Genomic DNA, 18,030 nt, shown 5'->3' on the forward strand with positions numbered 1-18,030 from the left:
CTATAGAAAGTAATCAAACTCATCAGATAACCATCAAGCACAGAATTGGAAGAAGATGAATTAAATGTGTTCAGAGAATTGAATACATTTTTTCTATGGATATGAATACCCATATTTACTAAAAAATTGAATTTAGTCTTCCCTTGATAAAAAATTATATAATATTCTGTTCCCTTTTGCTCCCCTATACTGTCTGTAGTCTATACTGATTACCAGGTCCTGGAACTATAACAACATTTAACCATAAAAACTCCTACGGCCATCAAGTTTATGCTGAATATAACAAACTCTGCAGGACAGGGTAGAACTGCCCATTTAACTTTTTATGGGAGTCAAAAGCCCAGCTTTCTCCCCTAGAGCGGAGGCTGGTTTCATGCTCAGCCAATGCATAACCATTACACCACCAAGGCTCTTAACACTTTCCTATGGCAACTTATCATTTCTAAATCAAAGCTTATCCCACAATAGTTACATTTACAGTGGCAGATTTCCACTTCACTCTTGATTGATAGCGCTCCTTATTACGCTTTACAAATAACCTAAAATTTAAATACGTTCAAATAAATCTTCCCAATAAACAATTGATCCTACCCCTGCTGAACTGATGTCTGCAGGAATAAAGAGTGGAGCACAATGAATTCTTATTAAAATGTATGGATATTTCTTCTCGTAAGTCTACCATTCCTTACTGACTAAAAATAAAACAAAAACATTTCTCAACACAGTAAGTCATCAAATCTCTGTGACTATTGAAAAACATCCTCTAGTACCATGAACAGTACAGTTTAATGAATATCCACCCCCACAGAAGCTACTAAGTTAAAGAAGTATATACTGACTACCACTAGACTGATGCCAACTCATGGCGTCCCTGTAAGACAAGATAGAGCTACCCTTGTGAGTTCCTGAGAACAACTCTTTATGAGAGTAGAAAGTCCCATATTTCTCCAAAGAATCGGTTGGTGGTTTTGAACTGTTAACCTTGCAGTTAGTAGCCCAACACAAAAGAACTACAAGACCAGGCCTCCTCAAAAGAAGTATACTTACTGAGAAGTATTAACTAATTTTAAAGAACCAGAAACGCTTTTCTAGGTAGCTAAGATTGAATAAATGGCCCTTGCAGAGAATGATTAAGGGTGATAATTAAACAATATGAACATAATTAATGCCACTGACCTGAACACATGAAGACTGTTGAAATGGAAAAATACTTAATTACCACACACCAAAAAAATAAAATTAAAAGAAAAAGAAATACCCTTGCCAATTACCCAAGGTGAAATTTCAAAGGACTGTATCAGAAAGCTCAAAGAACTACAATGTTGCTTTTTTTTTTTAAATACCTAGGTAACATTCTATAGCAATATTCAAAAATTTGTGTAAAAATAAATAACTTTACCCAGTACTCAGAACAATCTTCTAAAAGAAAGTGCAGATAAATTAATATGCTTTGAAAAACAAAATAAAATGCTTAGTACAATCTGGAGAAGCTATCTAATGTAAGCCAGAGATAAAGCTTTACTTACATGAAGGTATAATGAACTGTGGTTCAGTGTTGCCTGCGTAGCCAAGTTTGGTATACCTAAAAGCACAAAGTCATTAACACGTTTAGGTAGTAATCTTTTCACTGTATTCCATTAATAACACCTACTCCTCACTTATTGACACATTCACGCATCAAAGACTAGGTTTTTATGTGAAAATTGGCATAATGCAAAAATAAAGGATGACCACATCCATTCACGAAATGGAGGGCTGCATCGTTCCATAACTACCAAATTCCATCATTGCATACTGTCAATCCACAGAGAAGCATGACCCAGCCAAGGCGACATATTCTTAACCATCAAGGCCAAGAATTACTCCGGCATGATTACTTTGACATTCACTACTGCCAGACATACATCATTAATGTGAAAAATAATTGGATAAATTTTTCACCATTGTCATGAATGTGAAATGTCAGAAAATATAGCCAATAAGTGAGGAGTCGTGCATAATCTATTATAAACTCTCCAAGTCCTAAAATATCAAGTCTCAGAATACTTTCTTGGACTGAATAAAATTTGTTATTAAGATTCAATCAAAAAAGCATTTTAAAATATAAAGGCACCCTGCTTGTTTGTATTGGAAAACATTCTTGAAAAAAAAATTCTTGAACACATATGCCACACAGGATACTATATATAAGAACTGTGTATTCCTATTAATCTTCAAAGTGCATTTACATTCTTTTCACTGAAAAAAATACTGTAAAAATAAGATAGATACTATCCCTCTTTGCAAATGAGGTACTGAGAAGTTAATTAAGCTGCCCAAGACCAAATAGCTAGTGAATTATAGAATAAGAAACCAAGTCAATATACACAGGCTCCAATTTGAGTGCTGATTCTCACAGAAATGTTCTTCCAACTTTCTGAGTTTTCGTTAGATTAGAAAATTATTCTATTTTGCTCAAAATGTCATGGGCATATGTCTAGAAACTGTTACTGCCATCTTCTAAGCAGCAGCTGACAAGAGCATCTCTTTATCATATCATTTCAGAATAAACCCATTTTCTGTGAAAATACTGTTTAATGGACTCCAAAATTCTTAACTAAAAGAAATGCCAAAATACTATCTGCTCCCCAAACAGATAATCTCCTAAACTTAAAAAAAATTAAAAAGTGCAATGTTATAAATGAAAGGTTAAAAAGCAAGAAATAAAAATAGTTATCAGCTCTTCTTTTCTTATTAAGACTACTGAAATTGATAACAATAGAAAATATATGGATATCGGAGTCATTCTCCTGAAATAAAACTTATAATAATGACTTCTTAGCAGTGTTGATAATAACTATATTTTATTCTATTTTGCAAATATCTATTTTACAAATCACTTCAAGATGCCTAATGCTAATGTTTTATTTGTGATAGTATCTTTCAAATTTTAAGAAATTAAGGATATTTTTTAATATCTTCAAATTTTTCTGAGCTACTCCATACTTAATGGAAACAAAAATCCTCACACCTTGACCAATACACAGCATCATAACAAATAAAGATAATATTGAAGTTGTCAATGTTTTCATTTACTTGGACCTACAATCACACGCGTACCAAAGCAGCAGTCAAGAAATCAAATGGCATATTCTATTGGGCAATTTTGCTGCAAAGGACCTCTTTCAAGTGTTACTGGGCAAAAAAAAAAAAAAAAGGTTACTTTGGGGACTAAAGCATGCCTGACCCATGTTATTTCCAACTACCCCAAATACATGCAGAACTGGACAATGAATAGGGAAAACCAGAGAAGAATTGATGCCTTTGAACTGTGATTTTGGTGAAGAATACACTACGTACCACCAGAACAAATCTGTCTCAGAAAGTACAGCAAGCTGGAATGCGCCTTACCAGTGAGAAGTATGAGTCTCTGTCTCACGTATTTTGGACATTGTAACTTGAAGAGGCTCGTCCCCGGAGGAAAGCCATCGGACGTGGTCAAGGAGAGGCTGCGCAAACATGAGGAAGACCCTCACCCAGAAGGGCTGACACGATGGCTGCAACAGTTCGACAGTTTTCCTTTTTTTATTTACTGATCATGTTAAGTGGGCGTCCTCAAATGGCAGGCCCGCCAAGGACATTTATCTGGCCGCTGGGTGTTTTTGCCCTGTTTTGGTTTTTTACTTCAAAATAAGGTATGTGTAGTGTGCATAGGAATTGGTTCATAGTGGTCTTTTGTTTTTTTTAACTATGTCCGGCCCTCTAATGGGTCTGAGGGACAGTGAAGTGGCCCCCTGTTTAAAAAGTCTGAGGACCCCTGATTTAAAGTATAAAGATCCTGTTGACACAGGGTCACTCCCTTCCTAATCTAACTTCAGAATGATGTGAAAGGAGTCCCCAGCATGGCAGACATGTACCAGGCAAACAGGCCAGGGGTCCACGGAGACTCAGAAGCCTGGCAGGTCAAAAATAATCAACAAGATCACTTTTATATGACTTCATAATCAACAAGATTACTTTTGTTGGGCTCATACACTGAAGTATCTGTTTAACAAGTACAACACCTGCTACAGGATGTGTGCCATCAACACAAGACATTAACCAAACACCAGGATGGCATGCGATTCACAAAAAAGAGAACCAATCCAGGATGAAAAACAAGTGAACAGGTATGTGGCAGTCTAGAAATCAAACTCACTCAGATAGAAAAATAGGTCCACAGAAGGAAATAGGTCTACAGAAGGGAATGTGTCCTCCCCTTACAAAAGGGTCCCAGGGAAGAGACGAGCCAGTCAGGGTACAGTGTGGCAACAATGAAACACACAACTTTCCTCTAGTTCTTAAATGCTTCCTCCCCACCCACTATCATGACCCCAATCCTACCTTACAAATCCGACTAGACCAGAGCATGTACACCAGTACAGATAGGAGCTGAAAACACAGGGAATCCAGGACAGACAACCCCCTCAGGACCAATAATGAAAGTAGCCATATAGGGAGAGTAAGGGAAGGTGGGGGGATAAAGGGGAACCAGATCACAATGATCTACCTAGAACCCCCTCCCAGGGAGGTGGACAACAGAAAAGTGGGTGAAGGGAGACATCAGTCAGTGTAAGACATGAAAAAATAATAATAATTTATAAATTATCAAGGGTTTATGAGGGAGCATGGGTGGGTGAGGGAGGGAAAAAACTAGAAGCTGATACCAAGGGTTCAAGTAGAAAGCAAATGTTTTGAGAATGATGATGGCAACAAATGTACAAAAGTGCTTGACACAATGGATGGATAGATGGATTGTGACAAGAGTTTTACGAGTCCCCAATAAAATTATTTTTTGAAAAAAAGAAGAGATATGTCCAAAATATGTTCTAAGACTTTCTAAGGTTGACCTAGTGGAAAACTGAAAGAGTGACTATTTTTTTAAAATGGAAAGTAATTAGCAATGGTGCAAAGAAAGCAAATGAATGAATAGGGTTAATTATTAACTGCAATAAAAAACAATTTAAGAGATACACTGAGTTAGTCAATTAATATGGCTCTTCCAGCCATAATCCCCTCTAACTGATAAAGTATAATTCTGGACTTCATACACCCGTGGACACAGTCCCATTTTGGAAAGCACTATCTGCTACCAAACAGAAATAGGATGAGATTAAGGCCTGGCCTTAGTAGGGGATGTGAACCAGGCCACATTCTTTGTTTAATGGTTGTCTTGGTTACTGTGACTTGTAATGTATATAAAAAATTATATGCTACAGCTGGGAAGAGAAAAGCTGCTTCTGGTGTAACCTGGGGAAGCTGGCTGATTAAGTCCAAAAAGAGGGCCATGCTGCTGGAAACATCCTGCCAGAGGCCCCAAGTCATGTGTGCATAACGAAGATACAGTCCAGAGGTGGGAAATGGACTTATTAAAACTAAAGGGTCATATGTTAATTTGACTGCACTTTTGAAACTCCATGTAACTCCCACCAAACATCCTTTCCCTGCATGGGTCTGGTAAGAAGGTAGCGGAAGAGACGGATGGGAGTCCCGTGGGAATAATTGTGTGAGGAGGGTTCCCTGAAATGCCATCTGCTGTGTACAAAATGTGCCTTCGAAGAAGCAGGGGGTGTGACCTCATCGCTGGCAAGAGTCAGCAACACGTATGCCCTCTGGACTCAGCAATTGACTTACCCCTGCCTGACCTTGGATTTTAGACTGAACAGCACCCACCACCACTTGAGACATTTTGTCACACTTTTGTGAGTTTGGATGGGACAATGCTGCCATTTACAGAACCCAGAACATGGAGGAAAAATGGAGCTGAAGATATCCTGGAAGAATTGAACATTTAGGGCATAATTGTGGTAGTTACATAATCTGGTGTCAATTTGGGACTTGAGAGGATTAAGAGTGAAGGGGTGGAGTCTAGTCTGTCAATCAGGTTATAGCCAATGAGGTCTCTGTGTGGGCATGGCCCTCCCCTGAAAATTCTGGGAACTCCTGAATTTTCCTCCTTGGAGGCAAGAGACAGACTCACCTCACTCCCTGGGAGACATCCTTGAGGAGAACCCACATGGACTTACCGCAATACAGTCAGAACCCTAGACTTGGAGTAGCCACTTGGAGACCCCTGCCAGCGCTGGGATGCATATAATGCCACTGGATCTACAAAACTTTCCACCCACTGGCCTGTGATCTTCCTGCATTCAGCATCACTGCCTGTGTTTCGTGAGTCTGAAGAGGGCTTTATAGATTGGTGTCAGACACATGGGCTAAAATCCGACTTATGGACTTGATCTGGATTGGGTTGGGATGCTTTCTTAATGTACAATTACCTTTTATATAAAACTCTCTCATACATGAGTTTCTATGAATTTGTTTCTCTAGTCTAGAGACTAACACAATACCCAACTCCTTGAGACTAGTATGATATCAGTTCTCCTAAAAGAGATAATTACCTCAGGCATAATAAAGTAAACACTCATTACAGATTTAACTAAAAACTGTAACAATAAATCTTTATTTGGAGAATGAGAACCCAGGTGGTGTAGCGCTTAAGCATTCACTGCTAATAGAATGATCTGTAGTTCTAATCTACCAGCCACTCATTGCAGAAGCAGAGACCTGAAAATCAGCTCCCATAAAGATTTAGGAAAACCTATAGGGCATTTCTGTGCTGTCCTACAGGGTCACTATGAGTTAGAGTTGCCTCAATAGCACACAACACTGAGAGAATGGAGACAAGAAAGCAGAGGAGATGAAAATTAAGTACTCATCTAACATAATAGTAATAGATGAGTAATGAAATAATGTCAATTTGCATATTACTTAGAAATATGGAAACCAATGGCAGAAGTTACAAAATTAAAAGTTGAAAGCAATTGCTCCTGGGAGGACAGGGAAAAGCAGCTAAGGCAGTACCCCAACTGTTTGGTTATAAGCCATTTACAACTATTTGACTTGAGCCCTGGAGGCACTTTGGGATACGCATTGGGAGTCTAACTGCAACTTCAGCTGTTCAGATACACCGATTGCTCAAGAACAGCAGTTTGCAACCTGTGGGTCGCGACCCCTTTGGGGGTCAAACAATCCTTTCACGGGGGCTACCCGATTCCTAACAGTAGCAAAAGTGCAGTCAGGAAGTATCAATGAAAATAATTTCATAGTTGGGGAGTCACCACGACATAAGAAACTGTATTAAAGGGCCGCAGCATGAGGAAGGTTGAGAAGCACCGCTCTAGAGGATGATGAGGTGATCTGCTCCATAAAGTTTTAGTCTCACACATCCTACACAGGGTGACCCTGAGTCCTAAACAACTCGTTTGCAGTAGGCTTGGTTTTAGGTCAGCGCATTTAATTCTGATAAAACTTTTATAATGACAATCTATTCCACTTTTGTCTTGCACTCATGTACTCTTAGTTTCATGTTCTTTGCATTTGCTTGGTACATGTTTGCCCATCATTTTACAGTATGAATTACTTTATCTGTAAGCATATCATTTTATTTAGTGAAATGTATGAATTTCATTTTAAATCCAACACCAGATGAGCTCCTGCATGTGTGACACAATGGGTCTGACTCTTGTTTTAAGTTTTTACTCTATTCTTTATTAATATCTTTGTTTTCTATCTTTTATTCAAAGGTTTATGTTCTTTAGCTATCTTTCTTCCTGCTAAGTTGTATGTCTCAAAGGTATGCAAAGTTTGTATTCAGTATAATGATCTTTTCTATTTACCAACTCCACAAAAAGAAAGGGACTCCTCACTGCATATTATGAAAGATGAGATAATTAGCACAATCTGATTTCCCCACCCCAGTCCCAACTGTGTATTGAGCCTTGCAGCAATTTTTCTTATTATCTATTAGCCTTGTACTCACATTATTTAAATTTGGGTAAGTATTTATTCAATTACTACAGCTGGCATTTTGATATTTCAACCCCTCTTTCATTCATAATTTATTTGGCTGGAGTATTACTTGGATGTAAGACTTTTCAGTAAGTTCATAAATGCTTTAATTTTGAGCTTTTGCACATTTCAAAATATCAATGCTTTAAAGAATTCACACTGACAGCACCACCAATATTTTTAGATACCGATTTATGATCCTCTGGCAAATCACACTACTGAAAAGTCTGAGGTTGAGGATGATTTTTTTTTCCCAGAGGAAAAAAAATTAGTTATTTTTAGAAAAAAATTTTTCTAGCTCAAGATCCTCTTCTGTTTCTCCTGATTATTTTCTTCTAGTTTACACGGAGCTTCTATATCTACATGATTTTTTGTTTCAGAAGCTTCAAACAGAGTGTATAATATTTTCCCACTATTTCTAATAAATTCTTTGTCCTGAGGACACATCCAATTGCAAAGCTTGTAGTAATTAGGGTCAAAGAGGATATGCCCATTTTAGGATATTCTCACATCCTAAGGACAGTTCCCCTTTAGAGAAACATTTTTTTTAAAAGCCATCTAGCTGTAGCTCAAGATGTCACACAACGTGGACATGAGAGTAGCTGCTGCCAGAATATGCCTCTTTTGCCTCTTTTGCCAATGGCCTATTTGTCTTTAATTCCCAAGAGTACAGTCAGTATTGTGAGGGTGTTTTCAGGGACATCTCATTTAGGCTTAGAAAAGGGCAACCAGCCAGAGTTTTGCAAAAATGGCAGATCTCAGTATCCTTCTACCAACTGGCCCACACTTAATAGAACATTATGTGAATTGTAGCTGTTTTCTATTTTTTGGTTAGTTTTCCTAATTTGGGGAGACTCCAGGAAGGAGTGTTAAGTGAATGTAAATTTATACCAACATATATCCAACAAAGTTTCAAAGAACCTTTTAATTTAAAGGGGAAAAAAAGCATGATATATGGAAAAATCAATGCTATCAGTACATTAGAGGGCTTCTCATAAGTGAAAAGAAATTCTTTGGTAATTAGAAAGTATAATAATCAATATATCTATATTCTGATAATGTACATGAACTACAACAACCAAAAGTGGGGTTGAAAGAAAATGGGCTATTCTAACCAAACCCATAGCCACTGAGTCAATTTAAACTCACATAGACTGTAAATCTTTACCAGAGCAAAGGGCTGAGGTCGTAACTGACAACATTGCAGTTAATAGTCCAACGCTGACCTGATAGTGCCATCCCAGGCTCCTAGGAAATGGGCAGCATACATAAATCAAATAAACTTGACGGTTTTGAGTCATGGTTTCATGGGACATCTGTTAATTGGCATGATAACATGCTTAGTGCTTCTGTTCTACTTCCCAGTTCATTGTTTTGCCTGGGACCTAAAAGCTTACAAGAAGTCCCACAGGCACAACAAATGGCTTCTAGTACTTGGAGCAACAGAAAGGAGTTGCAGGAGCAGGCCAAGAAGAACAAGATGGTACCCAGCTTTCACAACTGAACATTTGACCAAATATTCTAAGAAAATTCCTAATCAAAATGTGGGAATGGGGTGCAGAATTTCAAATCTTTATGGACTCCAGACTGCAGGCTGGATAAACCTCTGAAACTATTGCCAAGTATTTAATAAAAAATAAAAGAAAATCTTTTCAACAAAGGGCCAAAAAACATTAAATGGGAAAGAAATCCTACTGTGGATGTTAGGTGCTGTTGAATTGCTTCCAACTCAGTGACGTGTGTTCAACAGAATGAGACCCTGCCCAGTCCAGCCTCACAATTACTCTTATGTTTGAGCCCATTGATTCAGCCACTTTGCCGGTCCATCTTATCAAAAGTTTTCCTCGTTTTCTCGGCCCTGCTACTTTGCCAAGCATGATGTCCTTCTACAGAGGTTGATCTCTCCTGACAAGTCCAAAGTATGTGAGATGAAGTACAGGAGATGGCAGTCTTGCCATCCTTACCTCTAAGGAGCATTCTGGTTATACCTCTTCCAAAATTGATCTGCTGGTTCTTTTGGCAGTCCATTGTACTTTCAATACTCTTCACCAGCACCATTATTCAAATGCATTGATTCTTCTTATGCAAATCACAAGACTTCAGCAAAAGAGTTACGAGAGCCCATGACTGGGGAAAAATCTTTAGCAAAGACACAATGAACGAATCTCTATAGCATGTGTCCTCAAACTGCAGCCCACGGGCCACATGTGGCCCACTGAGGACATTTATCCGGCCCGCCAGGTATTTTTGTCCCGTTTTTATTTTTACTTCAAATTAAGTTATGAGCAGTGTGCATAGGAATTTGTTCATAGGTTTTTTAAAACTATAGTCCAGCCCTCCAACGGGTCTGAGGGACAGTGAACTGGCCCCCTGTTTAAAAAGTTTGAGGACCCCTGCTCTATAATCTATAGAACATTGTGATAACCTCACTAAGAAAAAAACAAATAACCCAATTAAAAAGTGGACAAAAGACATGAAAAGGCAAAAAAAAATCTAATGGCTCAAGAATCAAGAAAAAAAGCTGTCAATTATTAACCATCTGAGAGGTATGAAGCAAAACAATAGTGAGCTATCACCTTACACCAATAACATTAGTCTATTAAAAATGGAAAACAAATGAAGAGGCTTTGGGGAGATTGAAACTCTCATCCACTGTTGGTGGGTCTGTAAAGATGTGCCACCACTGTGGAAAGCAACATGGCAATACCTCAAACAATTGGAGTAGAAATTCCATACGATCCAGCAATATATACCCTAAAGAAATAAGAGCCCTAGCATGAGCAGATGTGTGCATTCCCATGTCCACTGCAGCACTGTTCGCAATACCAAGAAGTTGGAAGCATTCCAACAGTCCAGCAACAGGTGATAGGATGAAGAAACATAGGTATATGCATACCATGAAAAACTATCCATCTGTAAAAATCATTGCTGAACAAAATTAGTGAATAAAAAGACAATTATATAAAACCACTACCATAAGTATAAACACCAAGATAGAGATTAGCTCTGTTCTTAAGTCATGAATCATATAATAATCAAATCGTAAATAGGAGAGGACCAAATAGGTACTCCATACAGCACTGTCCCACAGGCACTCCAACTTAATAGAATCTCCTATAACTGTGTTATTAAAATTACTGAAATAATCTGGGTTGGGAGGGAGAGGATAACTGCTCTCCCAACATCTTGGACTTTGAAGTCATTGGACTATGTCAAAAATCTTGCTTTCAAGGTTGTCCAGGAATTGGCAACCTAAGACCAACATGTATAAGCCATTTCCATATTTGTTTTGTATGACATGTATTAGTTATGCAGGCATAGTTTTACCTTGGTAAATGTGGTCGAAAGATTTGCCTTGTGTCTAATCCTCAATGTTTTCTTAAGCACCATTCAGTACTAAGTTTTTAACCTGTATAAGTAAATATTCCATGTACTTTAGTCTAATAAGCTTTCATATATATCTCTATATATATGTATTTTTATATATGTATATATATACACACATTAAGGAGCCCTGGTGGCATAGTGGTTACATGTTGGGCTGCAGGCCACAAGGTCAGTAGTTCAAAGCCACCAGGCACTCCTTGGAAGAAACACAGTACTTTCAGGGGTCCAAGGTAAGATTACAGAAAGCCTAGGTAATTTACATAGTAATATAGTTCATATCAATATTTAACAGTGAACTCACTAATAGACAATATACCTTCTTTTCAAGTACACACAAACCATTCATTCATAAAACTGATGTCTTTAGACCACAAAAAAAATTCAGTGAAACCCAAAGAATACAAGACGGTTTCAAAAAGTTTGTGGAGAAATTGAATTGAAAGGTAATGAAATTCTTCCACAAACTTTTAGAAGCCATACTGTGTAAATAAAGCAAATAACACTCTGGCTAAAGTGTAGAAAAAGTAGAAATTGAAAACAAAAGAGGTCCTGCCATTTAAATTTTTAAACATACTATTATAGCTATATTGAGTCAAGAGGTAAACAAAATAAAAATAAGTATTTAAAAAAGATATGATAATGAAAAAATACCATTTTCTATCAAAAAATATTATCAGCAAATATTTATAGTATTCTATGGAGAAAAATTAATGTACCACCCAACTCAAAACCACAGGAGAGCAGGAAGAAACAACATAGATAAAAACAGACATCCATATGTATGGATGGTGATGAGTTGTACACGCCCCCAAACAATTATTTTTAAAAAAACAAACAGAGATGCGCCATGGCTTCGGTAGAGATGCTCTCGCTGCGATCCTCATGGTTGGCAGTTCATAAACCACCGGCAGCTCTGTGGAGCAAAGACTGGGCTTCTACTCCTGTAAACAGTCTCGAAACTCATAGGGAACAACCACGAGTTAGAAAAACTCATAGTTTACTATCTGTAGATCTGAAAATCTACGTGAAATAGATTTTTTTAATAAAACAATATACCAAATCTAACCCCAGCTGGACAGAAAAATCTAAACAAACATGAAAAAAATAGAGAGAGTGGCAAAAGAACTTTGCCACAAAGAAACATTCAACTCATGGTCACAGGGAAACCCTGCCAGAACTTTCAAACTCAGATAAGCCCAATGCTGCCTAAACGATTCCAAAGCATAAAAGGGAGAAAACTTTGCTGATTTGAAACATTGTAATAGTGTATTAGTCTAACACTAACCCCCCCAAAAAAACTAACAAAGACTATACCAAATAACAAAATTACAAATCAATCCGCTGCACTCAGCAATACTGATGCAAAACCTACAAGCCACTAACAAAAGAATCACACCTACACATAAAAAGATTCATATTCAAATGGAATTTATTCCAGAATGTAAGCATGTTTCCATAGAAAGGAGTCCATCAGTAGATTCCATGATATAAAAAGGCAAACAAAGAAAACTATATGCTCCATTCCTGAGAAGGATTACTGAGAGCATCCAACACATCCAATATCCAGTCATGTTGTAAATATTCTAAAGTAAAAATGGATGGATACTTTAACATGATATATATATGCCGCTGTATAAAAATATGCATATATTTATGTTTATGTGTAATTCTCTATGTGCATGGATGTTTATATGCCTGTGTGTGTGCACATATGCAAGAACTGGCATTTTACTTGCTAAGGAAACATCAGAGAGGCAGGAGCAAAAGATTAATGTCCAAAACAACTCTTCTTCTATTTAATATTTAACACTGTACATCAAAATATTTTTAATTTATCTATTTAACATAGTGCATAAAGAAAAAAATCACATCCCTAGAAATAGAAGAGGCAAACCCATCTCTATTTGTCAGTGGCAAGATTATATATTTAGAAAATCCAAAAGACCACCAACATGTGACAGCAAGGAAGCTCCTTAAGAAACTAAGTTCCTGGGAGAATTAAGAACTCCTCTGGGATAGGATTCGTGAACGCTTGCTACCTAATTTCCCATGAGACTTTTTCCTACAGACTTCACCCACGTCTTTTCCTTTTGTTGATTTTGCTTTGTACCCTACGCCTGTAATAAATCTTCACACTGAATATCATAATATACTGAACCCTATGAATCGTCCTAGCAAATCATCCCCAAAATAGGTGGTCCTGGGGCTCCAGACATATCCAAATAAATGAAGAGCTTGAAAATATAACAAAGACAAAAAAAGAAAAATGGACAGAGAAAAATATGCCCCGGTTTTTAACTATAGGAAAAGATGCTCAACTTCTCACATAAGACTATTTTATACATCAAATTAAAATTATAGCAAGGTAACACTTCTTGGGAGCAAGACAACGCTTTCTACTCGGTAAAGAATTACACTCTCAGAAAACTCACCGGGCCAGTTCAAGCCCATCCTGTAGGGTCATGAGTCAGAATTGACTTGAAGGGATAAAAATCAAAGGGTACTAGGTGATGATCGGAATGGAGAATACATCCTGGGGGGAAGGGAAGTTGTACTATTCTAACTCTCCAGTCGATTTAGTTATTTCAAATTTAAAATGCAAAAATAATCAACATGAAAGTTTAGGGAGAAGAGAGACCAGAAATATGAAATGTCTCTGAAAAACATGCGGCCTATTATTTTTTTAATAGATGAGCTTAAACTTTGGATTAGCAGTTCTTCCTTGCTCCATTTTATCCTGACTCCCAGAACACTACGCTCCTTAGTTGGACTTTACAGTTTATTAGAGGAAGATAGCCTAACAGGGTGAAATCTATTTGTTATAGAAAATACAATTTAGTGTGGAGGGAGGGAGGGGTAGAAAGGGGGACCGATTATAGGGATCTACATATAACCTCCTCCCTGGGGGATAGACAACAGAAAAAGTAGGTGAAGGAAGATGTTGGACAGTGTAAGATATGACAAAATAATAATTTATAAATTATCAAGGATTCATGAGGGAGAGGGGAGCAGGGAGGGAGAGGGGAAAATGAGGAGCTGAAGTCAAGGACTTAAGTGGAGAGCAACTGTATTGAGAATTATGAGGGTAATGCAAGTACAAAAGTGTTTGGCACAATTGATGTATGTATGGATTATGATAAGAGTTGTATGAGCCCCCAATAAAATGATTTTTTTAAAGAAAATGCAATTTAGCATACAGTCTTGCAAAATCATCAGTGCTCGTTTTAAAAAGTTCAAAATGACTTGTTTTATGATTGAGTACTGGGAAAAGCTTTTTTATCTGAGAAACCGTGACGTCTTTCTTCCGAATGACAGGAATTACATAAGTGATGCTATCTCTCATAAAGGTGTCAGACAGGACGACTAAGGTCAAATGGGAAGCCCAATGACAGGAGCTACTGACATCAAGTTCAGGGTGACTTTTCAGACCTATTCCTTTCTTTGGTCCCTACTCTTTCATCTACATTTTATCACTTTATCTTCTATTTTGAGGCAAAATTCAATCCAGAGAACAATACTTTTTAAGAAATACTCATACAAGGACAACTAGCCTGATAGTCTAAAGTAATATTTATAATGAGCAAAATGAAATCTATCAGTTACCTCAAGAGGTCAAAAAGGAGCACTACGTTTTAGATATGCATCATCAGAATGGAGTCTAAGGTCCTCACTTTACAGATACTAAAAGTATAACAAACCCTTTGGGTATTACGTTACTACTACTACCAAGAAATGGACTCCTCTTTCCATTCATTTTACAGCCTTAAAAGAGAAAAGCAAAACTCTTATGTGCAAATGTAGGAATAAAAAATCATTTTACTTCTCTTAATTCTTGACACAATCGGACTTGGGAGGGTGAGGGGCAGATGTTAAACACTAACCATGTGCAAGCGGGATGAAGATGAGGAACGGACTCAGTTATTTCTCCTAGAGGGTTAATTCTCAGCATTAATGTTGCCTTCTGTTTGGAGCAGCAAAATAACTTCTGCGATAATAAACCACAACATTTCTGGTACAATGTGTATTTCAAAAAGAATTGACATGAGCAAAGAGGCAGGTGTTGTTTCCTTGTTTTTCCATCTTGCAACTACTACTAGTAGCTTCAACACAAAATGAAGGTATTGTCAAGAGATGGGTTCAGCAGCTTGAGGAAGACACCCCCACACAAGGTTGTCAAGGAAACTATAACCGAGTGCATTTTTCTATAAAAAAGAAATCAGTGCTAAGATAAACATGCCATGGAATACTCTGTGCCAAAATGATTCAAACGCCTTCTTGGAAAAAATAAGTTTAAATGTCTATATTTTAGCCAAACTCTTTTATAAAGTACTCCATCCATAATGCAGGCAGTCACACTTGAAGGTCCACGCTCCCTACCATATGGAGTATGCAGGGAGCACTTTTCTAAAATCAGCCATCAACCCAAAGCCACAGAAAGTAATAATTTAAAAAAAACTCTTTCAGATCAGTTTTGCAGATCTTAACAACACCAGAAGCAGCGACTTACCAAAAAGCTTCCCACACATAAAAAATACCTATCCTACACACCTACAAGTATCCCCAAATTTGGACTTTGTTTTTCAAAATGGAGTCTTTTTAATCAAAACATTTTAAAGCTAAACACACACACACACACACACACACATCTATGCACACTAAAGCAAAAGCTTAGCAAGCATTTAGCTCCTGAATCCCAACATTCAAACACTCACGGCCTCGAGTGGCATGCTTACCTTAACACCGAGTCTACAGAACAGGGTAGCACAGCCCCTGTGGCTTTCTGCTGTCAGTAATTTTCCCCCCCAAAACCAAAGCAAACTCACTGCCACTGAGTCGATTCCAACTCACACGGGAGTAGAAAGCCCCCTCTTTCACCTGCAAAGCAGCAGGGGGTTTCGGACCCTGCGGTTAGCTGCCCAACGCACAACCCACTCCATCCGCCGCAGGACTTCCTTCCCATCTCGGGAACCCGTCGTTTAATACTGGAGAAGCTGGGGGAGGACTATCCATAAGCAGGTGTGCCAAAGGACAATAAAGTGCCCTTGAAGGAAAGCCAATTAGCACTGCAATTTCAAAAGCAGCAGCAGCAGCAGCGGTCATTTACAGCTCAAGGAACGAGAACTCGAGCGGGGGGGGGGGGGGGGCGCGAAAGCGTGCGGCTGGGCGCCGGGGACCCCGGGGAAGCCGGGGAGCGCGCCGAGAATTCTGGCAGGTGCGTCGGAGGCGCGACGTCACCCCGTCCCTTCGTCCCCGTCCCTCCAGGTGAGTGACCTTTTTGCGCAGCCCTGGAAACACGCCCCATTTCCAGGTAGGCAGTTGGGGAGGGAGCGAAGGACCGGCTGGGGTGCGCGCAGGGCTCTGAGGGCTGGGGTGGGGGGGAGCCGGACCGAGGGGAGGACGCGGGCCGGGGGTCCCCGACGTGGGGCGTCCGTCCGATGCGGGGTGGGGGGGTGCGCCGAGACCGCCGAGGGCCAGAGACGGGAGCCCCGGGCGGGAGCGGGCGCCGGCAGCCTGAGGGGACGCGACCGGGGCGGCGCTTACCCGGTGCCACAGTCCACCACGCAGGGAGGTAAGGAGCACGCCATGCTCTGCTCGGGCGGCCGGCGCGCCCCGCGGCTCGCTCGCTCGCTCGCTCGGCCCCACCTGGGCACCCCGGAGCGCTCGGCCTCGCCGCTCCGCCGCCGGGGAAGCAGCCACGCGCGGAGCGCGCGCGGGGCCCGGATGCTCGGCACGTACCGCGTGACCTCCTCGGTCCCCGCCCGACGCCGCGCAGAGGCGCCCCCTCGCGGCGGCATCGTTAGTGCAGGCACGGAAGCTTCTTGCCCTCAGCCGGGAAGGGATGGAGAAGAGCTGGAGATGGATGCTGCTTTTTAGCAGACTTAAAGGTGCAAAGGACCCCGTTTTGGAAACCTGCCTGCCCTCATCTTTTACAGCTTAGCTCTAGTGCCACCTTCGCTGAGTTTACTTTAATCACTCAAGGCAGGTCCCCTCTTTACACTTTAAGCACTAGCTCAGCAATCTGTTGGTTTCATTTATAGCATTCGAAGAAACCTTTTATATGTGTTGATGGCGGTCTGTCTTCCCACACTGTACAACTTAATCAATGGCTACTAAGAGATGCTTGGCTCCGATAATGCAAAGCCAGCCTATTTATATGTCTTATTAACCATTGGTTACGCGGGGTTGCCCACAATATTTAACACATACTCAGGAAATACACATATGTTTGCTTTTACCATTAAAAATTTACTTTTAGGATTATTATACCTAGGGAAACATGGCATAAATTCTTGTATAGAAGAAAAATCTGCGCCCAATCTGATCCCACCACACCGAGGCAAAACACTAAGGGCGTACAACAGAACAGCAAGGGGAACAGAACAACAAAGTCTCCAGGGAATACCAAAAATAGACTTGGGGGCCAGGACTTGGCACCCCATCAGACTCGACTGGAAAACACTCCTAAAGGCCAACAGTCATTGAACTAACTGCAAGCTTTTCTTTTTTGTTGTAATTGTGTTGTGTTTTTCTTGTTTTGTTTGTCATTGGCTTTTTGTTGCTGTTTATACTTTTGTTGCTTGGTCTTGCTCTGTCTAGTTTTTGTGCATGTTGTCTCTACAGGTCTGTCTAAATAAGATAGCTGGATGAACAATCTGAAGGAGAAAACAACGGGATGGACAGTTCCCAGGCAGGAAATGGGAGAGGGGAACTTGGAGGGAAAGGAAGTGGTGTTAAACCCAGGGACAAGGGAACAACAAGTGATCCAAATCGGTG

At 39.6% G+C, this 18,030-nt stretch overlaps 1 protein-coding gene across 3 annotated transcripts in view; it reads right to left on the reverse strand.

Moving 5' to 3' along the window:
• The window catches only part of ACTR3B (actin related protein 3B), a 106,101-nt gene extending 89,149 nt beyond the window's left edge, over positions 1-16,952 (reverse strand). For 2 of the 3 annotated variants that reach the window (XM_075550190.1, XM_075550189.1), the window contains exon 1: positions 1,527-1,582. Coding sequence is in view for 1 of the 3 variants with exons in the window: in XM_075550188.1 (XP_075406303.1) it covers positions 1,527-1,582; positions 16,798-16,841 (100 nt within the window). In the remaining 2 variants the exon portion in view is untranslated. Of the gene's footprint in view, positions 1-1,526; positions 1,583-16,797 lie in introns of those variants that run through there. The other variant, XM_075550188.1, reaches the window with a different exon arrangement.
• Between the last annotated feature and the right edge of the window lie 1,078 nt (positions 16,953-18,030).

This window comes from Tenrec ecaudatus, chromosome 5 (assembly GCF_050624435.1).
Source record: "Tenrec ecaudatus isolate mTenEca1 chromosome 5, mTenEca1.hap1, whole genome shotgun sequence".
NCBI classification, from domain to species: domain Eukaryota; kingdom Metazoa; phylum Chordata; class Mammalia; order Afrosoricida; family Tenrecidae; genus Tenrec; species Tenrec ecaudatus.